At 51.7% G+C, this 13239-nt stretch overlaps 1 protein-coding gene across 10 annotated transcripts in view; it reads left to right on the top strand.

Annotated features, from left to right (window-relative positions):
- Positions 1-13239, top strand: part of KATNIP (katanin interacting protein) — a 32502-nt gene that overhangs the window by 3173 nt on the left and 16090 nt on the right. For all 10 annotated transcript variants that reach the window (XM_083413876.1, XM_083413877.1, XM_083413882.1 and 7 more), the window contains exons 3-13: positions 41-210; positions 1223-1323; positions 2161-2295; positions 3241-3363; positions 4362-4605; positions 4931-5071; positions 6286-6482; positions 9504-9613; positions 10335-10407; positions 10717-10929; positions 12469-12609. In XM_083413876.1, coding sequence (XP_083270002.1) covers positions 41-210; positions 1223-1323; positions 2161-2295; positions 3241-3363; positions 4362-4605; positions 4931-5071; positions 6286-6482; positions 9504-9613; positions 10335-10407; positions 10717-10929; positions 12469-12609 — 1648 coding nt within the window. The remainder of the gene's footprint in view (positions 1-40; positions 211-1222; positions 1324-2160; positions 2296-3240; positions 3364-4361; positions 4606-4930; positions 5072-6285; positions 6483-9503; positions 9614-10334; positions 10408-10716; positions 10930-12468; positions 12610-13239) is intronic.

The following is a 13239-nucleotide window of genomic DNA, read 5'->3' as shown; positions in this document are numbered from 1 at the left end:
GAACCCTCAAATCATAAAATTGGTGTGCTGCATATTTTAGGATATTGAAAGAGCTCAGAAGAAAGGACCCTATGCAGATTAAGCTGGAGCAGCTGGAACAAGGGTTTATTCTGTATGTGAACGGAGCGAACTCAGAACTAACCAACCACCGCAAGAAAGTCAACCCTCAGAACTTTTTCAGAAGTGGCACACGAACAGCAAGGGGAAACTGTGAGTTCCTTCGTGACATAACTGTATTGAAACACCATTGCACCAGGAGTAGGCAGAAAGTAAGCTGGTGGTCATTTTCCAGTGTGCCACCTCGTACCTGCTGGCCTTGAGAATCCTTAAATGAAGAAAACTTTGGGCAAGAGTGAAGGGTCTTTAGCAAGAGTGAAGGCTCAACACAGAAGTCACCCCCCAGCTCTTAAGAGGTTCTCCTGATCGCACCACCTTATTTGTGAATTTGACACACATTGGTGGACTTTAGGGAATCTCTAGCTTTTTAGTAAATCACCCAGACAAAAGCGGACTCCATCTGCCTTGCATCGTGCCACTGAAGGGTCGATTTCTCTGTTTGGGCACACAGGCTTTCTGCCATGTGCAGAGCCTAGAATAGAAACCAGCTCAGGAAAGGCATTTTGTTCTAGTTGACCCCACCCTCCCATTTCATCTACAGTAACTCTCTTCAAGTGACTTTAACGCCTCCAAGATGCTACAGCATCATCTCTGCCCCTTTTAGTCCCCATTCTCAGGTCCTTCTACAGCTAACGAAAGCTGTGACGTGTGTGTGTGGTGAAGCATATAGTGAGAAAGGGGCATAAGCTGCCAGGCTCACTGCCTGGTGTCCCATACCTGCCATTACCAGCACTGCTCCCTGGTCAGCCGACACAGAAGGCATTTTGGGAGAGGAAGGAAGCACCCAAAGCACTGCTGCTGCATGCAAGATGGGCAGCCCTTGCCTGATGTGCCCCTCCCCCTACAGTTTCTGAATTCTAGGAACCTTCAGTGCAGCTGGGGATACACCTGCCCTGCAGCTCAAGAGCTAACAGAGCAGCTAGTCCCAGTAACTCATGGTGTGAGTCTTTCCCACATTTGGAACCGTGTTCCTCTCTGTCCTTAGGGCACACGATAATCTGTAGGAGAGTTTGTGTGTTGAAAGCCTTGCCTCGGGGCAAGGAATGGCACTTGACAGCCTTTGAACCCTCCTTGTTCCAAGACTCAGCTCCAAATTTCCTTTCAGGTTCCAGTTCGAGAGCCCTGTTACAAGACGACGACGGCAACCTACAAGGGAGGAGCACGCAAAGTGCACCAAGTAAAATCCAGCGCCGAGGGTGGCTCCAGGTAGGGAGGAGGAGGGTGCACCCACTTTGCTCCTTGACGGCCCCAGATTCTGGTTGGGGAAAGTGGCAGAGCAGCTTTTAAACTGATCACTGGGGTCAGGGGGAAAGCCAGCAGGAGCCAAGGAGTGTCCGATTTGGAACAAATGTCCCTGGAGGATGAAGATGAAAAAAGACAGTTTCACTTGGGAAGTGTAGAGCTGGGCACTGAGTTTGTAGCCTAGTCCAAGAGTGATGCTCAACCTAACCATTGCACCACATTAGCCCTACATTGCAGGTTCACATTGAGAGCCAGTGTGGTGAAGTGGTTAAGAGCGGTGGACTCGTAATCTGGTGAACCGGGTTCGCGTCTCCACTCCTCCACATGCAGCTGCTGGGTGACCTTGGGCCAGTCACACTTCGCTGAAGTCTCTCTGCCTCACTCACCTCACAGAGTGTTTGTTGTGAGGAGGAAGGGAAAGGAGAATATTAGCCGCTTTGAGATTCCTTAGGGTAGTGATAAAGCGGGATATCAAATCCTCCTCCTCCTCTTCTTCTTCTTCTTCTTCTTCTTCTACACATCAAGCCTTCTAGCCTGTTGGTTCGATCCCGCTTAAGGGATTCAGCTTGTTAACGTAGGGCCGAAAGCATGCAAGAGAAAGTGTGAAAACAATGGTGGCCATTAGACTGGATTAAGGCCATTCCAGAGCCCAGAGGATGCGAGGGCAGGCACAGAACATCAGCCAAATAATAGCTGGTGGGATTACAATGGATACTTGCCAGCGTGAAGGCAGTAGCAGATTCCTGTTTATTCCTCAAAAGAGTCAAACTTAACACACACAATGGGCTTTCCATTTTCTAGAAAGCAGTGCAGATCAAAACAGAAAGTGGATCCAGACTCCATGTCTCTCCTCCTTCAGAGTACTCTGAGGATTTTGAACCTTATGAAAGCCTAAGCTCGCATTCAAGTGACTGTGAACAGGATGACGCTCGCCAGGTATGTGCCTCCACCATTTTGCGAAAAGCATCTTTTATTATCGAAGGTGGAACTCTAGCACTAACACCAGGAAACAATTCTCCCTTCCAAGAAGGGTCTTGCATTGATTTTTGTGCCTTGTTTCTTCTTAAGTTCATCACACACACACACACACACACATACATTTGCACATGCACAGACTCAAACTAGCCACCCAGCCAAGGAATTTTAGCTTTTTCACATATTTCTTCTTGGGTCTTTCGCAGGAAGGTGATGTCTCCAGCAAAACCTCTGAATCCATTGTGGGTCTTGCATTCATGAGCAGCAACACCAGCTGTTGCACGTGTCATGAGGATCCACTGCTTTACCTTTGTGCTGATTTGTTTTTGATTTGTGCTAAACTGTGGTCTGCAACTTTAAACAATATTTAAGGTAACTGTAAAAAATCCATATTAGGGCAGTAGCTGCATTAGGCTCACCAGAATGTCAAAATAGCGTGCAAGCTTAAAAGTTCTCCTCTTTGTCAGATTTGATGGCAAACAAAGCAAGAGTGGTGTAGGAGGAAAAAAGCTGGCTGATCCGTGTCTCCAGGTGGAATGTGGAAAGAAGCAGGAGACATTCCAAGGAGGCCTGTCCGATGCTGTACAGGTTTCAGGTTGCAGCTATGGAAGAAGGAACATGTCGCAGGGAACCTGTATCATTTGCTGGTGCTCTGTGAAGAACACCAAGCTTGCACAAGATGTTGTACCTCTAACATCCTCCCCTCTCACCAGTTTTTGCAAGTGTGGTGTTTTTTCTCCCTGACAGAAACTGCCTCCAAGATGCTTACCTTGCCCTGCAGAGTGTCGGAAATGAAGTCTGGTGGATGTTGGCAGCATCCCCAGGGTTTGCTCTTGGCAATTTGCCTCTCCTAAGCAGAGAAGCATCAGGAAGCTTATTTACTGCTACTTCTCTGTCTGTTTCCAGAGTCTCAAATCTCCAGAAAGCACAGTCCCCAGTGGCTATATCCTCTCCGTTCCAAGGGCAGAACAAAGTATGAGCAATTATGCTGAAAAGGAACAGTTGCTTCTCAGCATGGAGGACATGAAGGTAGCCTTGGGTTGGCCTGGTGGGCAGCATCTCCAGAACCCTGACGAGATGAATCAAAAGCTCTGCTGGACTTGGGCAGGAGCTCTTCATAGGTGCCCCCCCCCCGACAATGACAGCCCCTCCTTGATCCCCTGTTGGCAAAGAGAGAGGGGTCTTTCTCCCTCAATAGCCTTTGGTTTTTCTCTTACTGCACAACCCTAGGTCTGTTTACTGCAAGTGTTCCGTCAGGCTTATGGCTTGGTAAACGTGTTTAGGGTTGCAGTCATAGTCTCCCTCATCTGCATGCTGTCCTATTTATTGACAGCCTTTTTACCTGTATCATTCTCTAAAGGATACCCTAAATGGCTGTGGCAGGGAGGGGTCCCAGGTATAGAAACCTTCATCAGGGGGCCCTGCCTGCTGCTTAGGGTCCTCAACCTGCAGGGTGCTTGGATCATCCTCTGAGGACTCTGTGTCGGGTCACAGGCCAGGGCTCGGCAAGACTCATCCCTCTTGTTCAGTCAAAAAGTCTCCCAGAGTGACTTTGCAATGATCACTGGTAAGACAGTCCTCTGAGGCTGAGTCTAAACAACAAAATACACAAGGAAAAAGGGATGAGGAAGAAATAAACAAGCTCTGGTAGAACAAGGGGTGCAGAGAACTGAGGATTTGAGCTTCATTCGGCAAGCTGTGCTTTCTTTTGGCTGGGTGACTCATCTGAGTTCTCCTAGCTGTGATTCTGGGTGTTCCTGGGACCTGCATAGAGCTGACAGCTCCCAGCAACAGCCGCTGCCTCCTGATGGCCCGACTTTGATTCACCCTGCACCTCTTCATTGCCGCAGCATGTTGGATACGGAAGGGGATTTATAGCAGAATCTTACATACGTCAACCCAGAGCAGAGTCACATTGAGTTTACTGAGGTTTTCTGCAAGGTAAACGGATACCAGGTAGCAGCCTTGATTTGGATCCTTTTTTTGTTGTGAGATTTTCAACCTGGCTCTCTGGAATTTTGTGGCAGGAACTCCGGCAGAACTTGGAGTTCAGCGTGAATCAGAAGAGGATGGAGGAAGATTGCTCGGAAGGGGAGACCTCTGACTCGGTGGAGGAGGACGTGCCTGCGGGGGCCTCGGAGGCAGAGGAGCCCCTTGACTCTTCTGGAGAAGGCACTACTGGGCTTCTCCTCAGCAACGCAGGAGACTCCCCAGCAGCAGCAGCTGCGCCCACCTCTCTCCTTGTGCTGGAATTCAAGCCCAACTGCCAAAGTAAGTCCAGAGGGGGCGGACTGCCTGCCTTGGACCAGAGAGGAAAGAGAGAGTGTATTTTCTGTTGCTTGTAGAGAATTCTGCCAATCTCCCTTTTTGTGTCTTGTCTTGTTTGACTGTGGATGTGCTGGTGGAAGGTGATGTGCTGGCATTAGCCTTGTTTTCCACCACTCCCACTCTCTCATGGTGTCTGAGAAACAGTGGCCTCCCGTGTACCCTGGGGAGTGCCTGATTGCCTTTGCCCCTTCCACTCCCCGTGAGCGCGCGCTGCCTTTCCTCAAGGAAGCCAGCCTTCTGTTTGTCACTTCTGTTTGTCTTTCCGTAGACATGAAGAAGGAGCGGAGCCTCTCTGCAAAAAGGAAGGGCAGCGCTGAGACCTACATCCCCACCAAGCCGGGTAGCCAAGTGGCTCGGCCGCTCTCCGCTGGGTGCCTGCACCAGGAGGATCAGGAACAGACCCCCTCCAGTAAGGGAGATGGTGATGGTTTCATTGCAACACCTAAAAGATTGAGGGGGTGCAGAGGCTGCAGGAGGGGCCTGCCGCGAGGATGAAAAGGGACCACAGGCAGGTCCTGTTGCCTCGCAAGGGCCCAGCTGGGTGTGCTGCTTGCTTGCATTCATGCTCTCGTTGTCATGTATCACCATCTCGCTGGGGACCCCGTGGGGATCTCATTAGTGAGGCACACAAAGCCTTCCTTGCAGAGAGAAGAGAGGAAAGGGAGTGTGACATGGGCATGCCTCTTGGCAGTCGACTGACGTCCTTCTCTTGTGGCGTAGCATTTTCAAGCATTGTGCGGCACGGATGTAGAACCCCCAAGAGCACGCCAGTGTTTGGGAAGACTGGCTTGCAAAGCAGCCACCAGCCCTCAGAAGTCGCCCTCTCGCTCAAATCTGACTTCAGATTGTTCTCTACAAACAGCCCTTCACAGGTTTCTTGGCTGCACATGTTTCTCCGGCTCTTTCTGCCTTTCTCTTTCTCAAAGAGCTCAGCTTTCAAATATACCCCAGCAGCCCTGTCATCAGAGAAATGCCTCTTGACTCCACCTCTCTCTACAGCTTGCAAACTCCTCAAAAGGCTACTCGGTTTACTTTCTTCCCTCTTTGCTGTGTCCCTCCTTTTCAGCTGAATCCTTACTTCTCGAGCGGCTGCCCTGCCTTCCTCCTCCTCCTCCTCCTCCTCCTCCTCCATGCTGGTTTTTCTTCTTCCCCTGAGCTGCTGTCTGTTCCTCCATGCCTTTTCTGCCTCTTCCTTGGCAGGTTTTCCTCCCCACTTGACGGAAATGGCACAGGGCCCTGACTGTCCTCTTCTCCCTCTGCTGCTCAGACCTGAGTGGAGCCACCTCAGCTCTTTGCTCTATGTCTGGAGTCACATCCTTGCACCCAGCAGATTGTTAGTATAGGGGAAATGGCAGGAGCTGGGCGGCAGCTGCTTTGACCTTTGATCCTTGTGGGGCTGGAGGCTTCCGCCCGGGAGAAGGGCCCATATCCTGCCCTGGGTGGTGCAGAGGAGAGCCCTGGGTTTCCTTACTGTGCATCACATACAAGACATGGCCCCTCTTCCTCCTCTGGGCATTTCCTATCCTGTGGCACAGAAGCCCTTTCCGCCTTAGCCTGGGGCAGGACTCACTTGCGCTTTGAGAAAATGGTCAGAAAGTCTTTTTTGCTTCTTTTGGGCACCAGGGCCAATCAGCCGATCCGAAAGGCCTCTCTCAGCCACCCGGAAGAACGTGTGTGAGAAAAAGGACCCTGTGCTCTCGGCTTCTGTGGTCCTGAAGGCGGTGCAGGCAGAAAACGAGACCCTCCAGAAGGAGCTTCTCTGCAGGCAGCTGCAGGCTGGGCCCCTGAGGGCTGAGCTGGAGCCAGCCGCTTCGGCTGAGGTCAGTAGCAGAAGCCGTCTCTCCCCCCACCAAGCGAGTTGGCGCTCCCTGTGTACACCCGCCCCACCCTCGCCCTGCCCATTGCAGGCTTTCTCTGCTGACAGATAAACTGCCAGTGCCATGCCGAGGACTGCAAACCCCTTCCCAGCTGCTGAGGGCAGCCCTGGAAGAGTTGGTACGACTGGCGCTTTCGTGGCAATGGAGAGCAAGCTCCTCCCGCTGCCTGAGCCCGAATGTAGTCAGCTGGGGGGGGGGCGCCGATGATTCCCTTTGTGACTTAGCAAAAGGAAGGGGGTGTTTGGAAAGAAGAGGGGCAGTTCCTTGGGCTGGGGGACAGGAGAGGCAAAATAGTTTATCAAAAGCGGAAGTTTGAACAGTCAAAAGTGGCTTCACCCACTGCATGGGAATAGGAGGATGCAGAGGTAAATTTAGGGCAATGCCGCTGGGCATGAAATGCATTTGCTTCTACCAGCAGATGTGCTAAAGTGGCAGTGATTTGGGGCAGCAGCTGGGGAGAGAAGCCACCTGCTTCCTTGCACTGTCTCTGCCTGCCAGCCACTGCCACGGAGTCACACTTGGTTTCAAAAGAGGAAACTCTCCCGAAATGAGGAGGCTGCTAAAAAGGCAGAGTCAGGAGGGCCAAATCACTGGAATTGCTCAGGAGTTGTATAAAAGCTCAACTGGAGAGTGTAGTGCAGAGAGGCAGCTATAGGGCCAAGAGGATGCCAGCATGGTTAACAGGCAGAGGCAAAGAAGCCCTCAGAGACGGAAGTCTTGTCCAAATGAGAAGAACCAAAAGCAACACAAACTTTGCTCCCCCCCAAAAGTGCAAGCAGAGAGGGTGGGATCATAGGATTGTAGAGTAGGAAAAGACCCCAAGGGGTCTAACTCCCTGCAATGCAGGAATCTTAACTAAAGCATCCCTGACAAATGGCCATCCAACCTCTGCTTAAAAACCTCCAAGGAAGGAGAGACCACCACCTCCCAAGGGAGACTGTTCCACAGTCAAACAGCTCTTACTGTCATAAAGTTTTTCTGATGTTTAGTCGGAATCTCCTTTCTTGCAACTTGAATACATGGGTTCGAGTCCTACCCTCCAGAGCAGCAGAAAACAAGTTTGCTCCATCTTCCATATTACAGCCCTTGAGATATTTGAAGATTGCAATCATATCTCTTCTCAGTCTCCTCTTTTCCAGGCTAAACCTACACAGCTCCTTCAACTGTTCCTCATCAGGCTTGGTTTCCAGACCCTTGGTCATTTTAGTTGCCCTCCTCTGCTTGTCCCTCTGCCCTCCAGCTTGTCAACTTCCTTCTTAAATTGTGGTGCTCAAAATTGGACACAGTATTCCAGGTGTGGTCTGACCAAGGCAGAATAGAGTGGGACTATGACTTCCCTTGATCTGGACACCACCTTCTATCGATGCAGCCTAGAATTGCATTAGCTTCTTTTGCTCCTGCATCACACTGTTGACTCATGTTAAGCTTTTGATCCACCAAAACCCCTAGATCCTTTTCACATGTACCGCTAGTAATCCAGGTGTCCCCCATCTTTTATTTGTGCATCTGGTTCTTCCTGCCTAAGTGCAGAACCTTACCTTTGTCCCTATTGAAATTCATGTTGTTGGCTTGCACCCAGTTCTCCAATCTGTTAAGGTCATTTTGAGTTCAGCTTCTGTGGCGTTGTCTGTTTGGTGACATCTGCAAATTTGATGAGCATCCCCTCTTGCAAGCCTGAGCTCATTCTTGGCTGCTTGTGTACGCTCCTTGTTTGTGATTTCCCCTTTCTTCCATTTCTTATACATTCCCTTCTTACCTCTCAACTCATCTGTAAAACGTGCCTCTCACTTTTCTTTGTTGCTGTGATTGTCTGCCTTTGTGCCTTCAGTATTTCATCTTTAAGAAACTCCCATCCATCTTGGACTCTCTTCTCTTTGAGTATTTCTTCTTTCTCTTTTTTAAAAAAAGATTTTATTAAAGTCTTTTCATAATACAATAAGATAAAATAAACTAAATAAAAACAAAAACAGAGAAAGAGAAAAGGAAACAGAAAAAGAAAAAGAAAAAAGAGAACAGAAAAAAGAAGAAAAATAAATGTCCAGGAAAATCTGGACGTATGGCAACCCTAGTGTAGAGACTAGTGTGGAGTTCTCTACAGGGCCAGCCCCACCAGCAGGTGCAGTGAAGCAGTTGCCTGAGGTTGCAGTTGCTGGGTGGCAGAGAGCAGCGTTGCAGGAGGGCGCTTGCCCTTCTATCCTTGCGCTAGTCTCTGCCCTCCAGTGTGGTGGAGAGCTGCTGTCCTGTTGCCATTGTTGAATCTTCAGAAGATTTATTGCTTTATTGTTCGGTGCCCAGCCACGCTTCCCCGGGGAGCCTCTGTAGATCGTAAAGCAATTAGCAGAGTTACACAGCGGCGTGTGTCGAAAGAGCAGTAAATGAGTCCCAAACGTTTCTTCTGTCCTAATATCCCTTTATTGGCACAAAAGTAGTGTATTTACAAACTCCAACTTCCATCTGATTCAAGCTGCATCTTCTCCCTCTGCTTGCAGCGACGCAACAACCTGCTTTTGATTTTCACCCAGTACACAGCATTCCAAGCTGCTTTCGTCACGTCCTGGCTTACTTCCCTTGTAAGCCCGTCCCCTCAGTCCCGAGGCATAGAAGGTTAACCCTTCACTACACCCAACATTGAAGAAGGGTTCAGCGCCCATCCAGCTGGCTCCTGCCTGCTATCTTGGGAGGGAGGGCCACATTGCCCTTAACCTCAGGCAGCCCACAAGGGGGAGGAAGCGCCACATTTCAACTGCCAGGCTCCTGGGTGATCCATACATGAAGGGAGTGTCCCCCTGAACTCTCTAAAGATGAACAGCGGTGCACGTGTGACTGCCAAGTGACTCCCAAGTGCCCTGCAAATGCATGGCCAGTTGTCGTCCTAGATGCTTTGGCCTAAGCTTGTTCTGGAGCTCCCAGGGGGGGTGTTGGCAGCCCCGTGACCTGCTGTGTTTGCGTTTCCCCCTCTCGCAGCTGCCGTCGCCTTTGCCACCTGCGTCTGCAACAAATGAGCCTCCTCAAAAGCTGCAGGAGGGAAGCGTCGTCTCCACGGCCATGGAGAGGATTGGGCACCTAGGAAACAGGTGGCTGTGTGGGTTTATTTTGAATCCTTTTCCAGGGGCAATTCGGAGCCAAGCGGGGGGAGGGGGTTTGGTATGTGCAAGTAAGCACCCAGGTCCAAATGGATCCCCATGCCTTCCCCTGTCTCTGCTGGGTCTCCTTGTCTTCCTATCCATGTTGAAGAAGCGCTGGCTCACGAGGTGATGGCATTGGTGCCATTGTGAGGGCCTCATCCAGGATGTGTAGACGGGGGAGGGGGGTAGAGGTTGCGGTCCACTGTGGGGCCAATTCTGAGGTTGAGGTGAGGTGCTGGGGCCATTGGCTCTCTTTCCCGAATGCCTGGCAAGAGAGGGGTGTCTGGGGACTGGGCTCAGCACACTGGCAATGGTTGCACATGGAAGTGTCTGGGCCCAGAATGCCTGCAAGTGGGGAACACGGTGTCATACCCGAGGGGGACACATTCCTAACTGCTCCTAAACAAAAATTATCCTGGAACAGACCTGGAGTTTCAGGCCAGTTTGCTAACTCTTGAGAGCATTTCCAATCTTTGGCAAGGTAGCCCAGATCTTGCTCATCCTCAGCCAAGTCAGCGGAGCTGCACCTCATTCTCCAGGTGGTCCAGGTCTTTGCCTGAAGGTTCAGGCTGTGCAGCGATCAGGGCAGGAGCTGAGTTGGGCCTTCAGTTGTCCGTCTCGGGACTTCCTGCCAGAGTCTGGCCCGTGACTGTTCTGCTCCCTATTTCAGGCAACAGAAGAAGCTTCTGAAAGTGCTGCAAGAGATTGAGAGCCAGTCTTCCTGCCGCAGCTCACCAGTGCTGGTAGGGAAGGAGGCTTTTACGAGTGGCAGAAGCCGCAGCTGTGCCATTGAGTCGTCCTCTTCCCCAGGCCCTATAGAAATCAGTAGTGGAAGTGAAATGACCTCAGGTGGGATGAAGGCCCCAGTAGCTCTAGGCAGATGGGCCACGCCAGGGTTGGGATGGCAGGCTCAATACCGGATCCCTTGGCATGGCTGCGTGTGGCATAGGGCAGAGGAGCCATGTGGCAAGGCCCTTTCTCCTCGCCTTTCTGCTGCTCCCCTTGGGGCATCAGCGTCTGTGGTGGCGGCTGCTCAGTTTCTACCCTCCTAGGGCCAGCTGGAATTGGAGAGGGAGGTCCGGGATGCCATCTACATCACTGTGGAGATCCTCTCCAACTGGGGCAACGCCAGCAGGGTGGGCCTGACGGAAGTGGAGTTCTTTGATCTGCACCACGCCAAAGTGTTTGTGTCTCCTCACGACGTGGACATCCGGCACGCCGACATGCCAGGAGAGCTGGGCTGCCTGGTCAACAGGAACTCCAAGGTAGGCTCTGCCTGCAGGATCCAGGGCAGTGCGATGCCCCTCCTCCATTTCAGCAAATGCCCTGGGGGGGGGGGTTCAAACAGCCCCTGCCTCCGGGATTCAACTCCTCAGGACAGAGAGTGTGCCATGCAGCGTATCTCAGCCCCCTCCTCAGAAACACCAGACTTGTTCCGATCTCATGCACAGCTTCCTTGCTTTTTGCCCCTGGGTGGACTGTGATCCACGCGGCGGTCATCTCCTTACGGGTCTTCGTCGCAGAATCACATTCACCCGGTTTTATATCAACTGTACTGGCTCCCGGTGGAGTACAGGGTCAGGTTTAAGGTGCTGGTTATAGCCTTTAAAGTCCTATATGGCCTAGGACCCTCGTACCTAGGGGACCTCCTCTCCTGGTATGCCCCACAGAGGACCTGACGGTCTTCAAATAAAAACATCTTGGAGGTCCCGGGCCACAGGGAGGTTAGGCTGGCCTCAACCAGAGCCAGGGCTTTCTCAGCCGTGGCCCCGATCTGGTGCAACGCTCTGTCACAAGAGACCAGGGCCCTGCGGGACTTGACATCTTTCCTCAGGGCCTGCAAGGTAGAGTTGTTCCGCCTGGCCTTTGGCCAAGCCACAGTCTGACCCCCTCTTTCCTTCTGTAATCCTCATAGAACTCTAACCCAATGGTTGCCATTAATTTGATTGTGAATTGGTTTTAGAATGTATTTTAATGAATTGACTGTGTGATTTTATGTACACTGCTATTTTTACTTGTTGTTAGCCGCTCTGAGCCCAGCTTTGGCCGGGGAGGCCGGGACACAAATAAATTATTAGTAGTAGTAGTATTAGCATTTGTTTCCCTCTGCTCAGCTTGTTGCAAGGAGCGGCTAGGATGAGCCTCCACAGGGGAGGCTGTGGCTGCTCTTGGTGGGGGGGTAGCTTTGAGGCCTGGCCTGGGGGGGGGGGGCGAGTAGCACCAGCTTTGCTGCATTCCATGCCAGGGCCCCCTTACCCATGAAGCTCAAAGTGCGCAGGTGGGGGGGAGCAGGATCAAAAGGAGCTGGCAGGCAAGGAGAAGCAAGTTGAAGAGGCCTCTCTTTGTTTGAGAAACAGGCAGGCGTCTTTCATCACTTGAAGCATGGATATTTCTTTAAGGCTTTAAAAACATTTAAATGGGTACTGTTCTGTGCCCGACAACTCAGTCTGCCGTCCAGAAGGGAGGTGGTCAGAAATGCCTGTCGCTCTTGAAGGTCCCGCCTGCTAATCTGCAAGTCGGTGTCCTGTTGGGATCCTGGCAAGCTGCAAAGCTGATTTACTTTGATTAGAACAAGCCCTCCCCCCCCCCCCAGTTTGACCCAGGCAGCGGCTCTCTAGAGCTGCAGGGCGGCTGCTGCTTGCTCTCCCCAGGCAAGCCTGGCTTCCCCCAGGAGCAGGTGGGCATGTGGCTCTTGCCCTCCTCTGGCCTCCCCTTCTGCTCTCCAAGCTGCAGCAGCAGCAGCAGCAGCCGGGCTCCTTCCTTCCCAGCCGTCTGCTGCGAGGGTTTGCTTCCGTGTCTCCTAGGTCAGCAAAGAGCGCTTCCCCTGGACGTGCCTCTTCCAGCCTCCAGTGCAGCTGTACTTCGTGGTCCGAAATCCCAGCTTGTCTGATGACTTTGGTCTGTCCCGGATCAGGATTTGGAATTACAGCACCCCTGTGCCTGGTGTAAGTGATGGGGTGCGGCATGTGCTGTTCTCAGCTGTTATTCCCTTAGCCTTGGAGAGAGGGGAGGGGAGGGGAGGGGAGAAGGTCTTTCTGGCACTGCTTCCATTCTAAGCTGCAGAAATGCTTGGATGACGCCTTCAAAACAGGACTTGCCCTTGAGGCTGCAGCGTGAGAATTTCCAAACAACAAAAAGAGCCTGCAGAGTTTTGGACAGTCCTTTTCCATTTTGAATTGGCTTTTGGGCATGATCAGAAAGAGAGAGAGAAGTTACTAGGATATCATGCTGCAGGGGGGGAAAAACCCTTGGGAGCTGACGCTGCTGCTGCGGCTGCCGCTGCTGCTGCCAAGTGGGGCCTGCAACAGACAGTTGCAGTATGAAGTGCTCCTGCCTGCCCTGCCTCCTCTCAGGACACTCCATTTCTTAGGCACATGGTTTTCCTTTCCCTCCCCCAATAGGCAGACATTGTTCTGTGATCTCTCCACAGGCTGAGTCCTCAATGGGCCGCTTTTTCAGCCTTTTTGCCCCATTCAGTTTCTTCTCATACTCAATATTTTTTCCCCTAAACCTTGACGATCCAGCTGGTCTTTGGTTGTACACTAAGCCTCCGTTCACAACGCTGCTGGCAAATG

The sequence above is a fragment of the Podarcis tiliguerta genome (assembly GCF_965153285.1).
Source record: "Podarcis tiliguerta genome assembly, chromosome: 14".
In the NCBI taxonomy this organism is placed as follows: Eukaryota; Metazoa; Chordata; class Lepidosauria; order Squamata; family Lacertidae; genus Podarcis; species Podarcis tiliguerta.
Note: the sequence above shows the minus strand (reverse complement) of the source record. Positions and strands in the feature narration are given on the sequence as shown.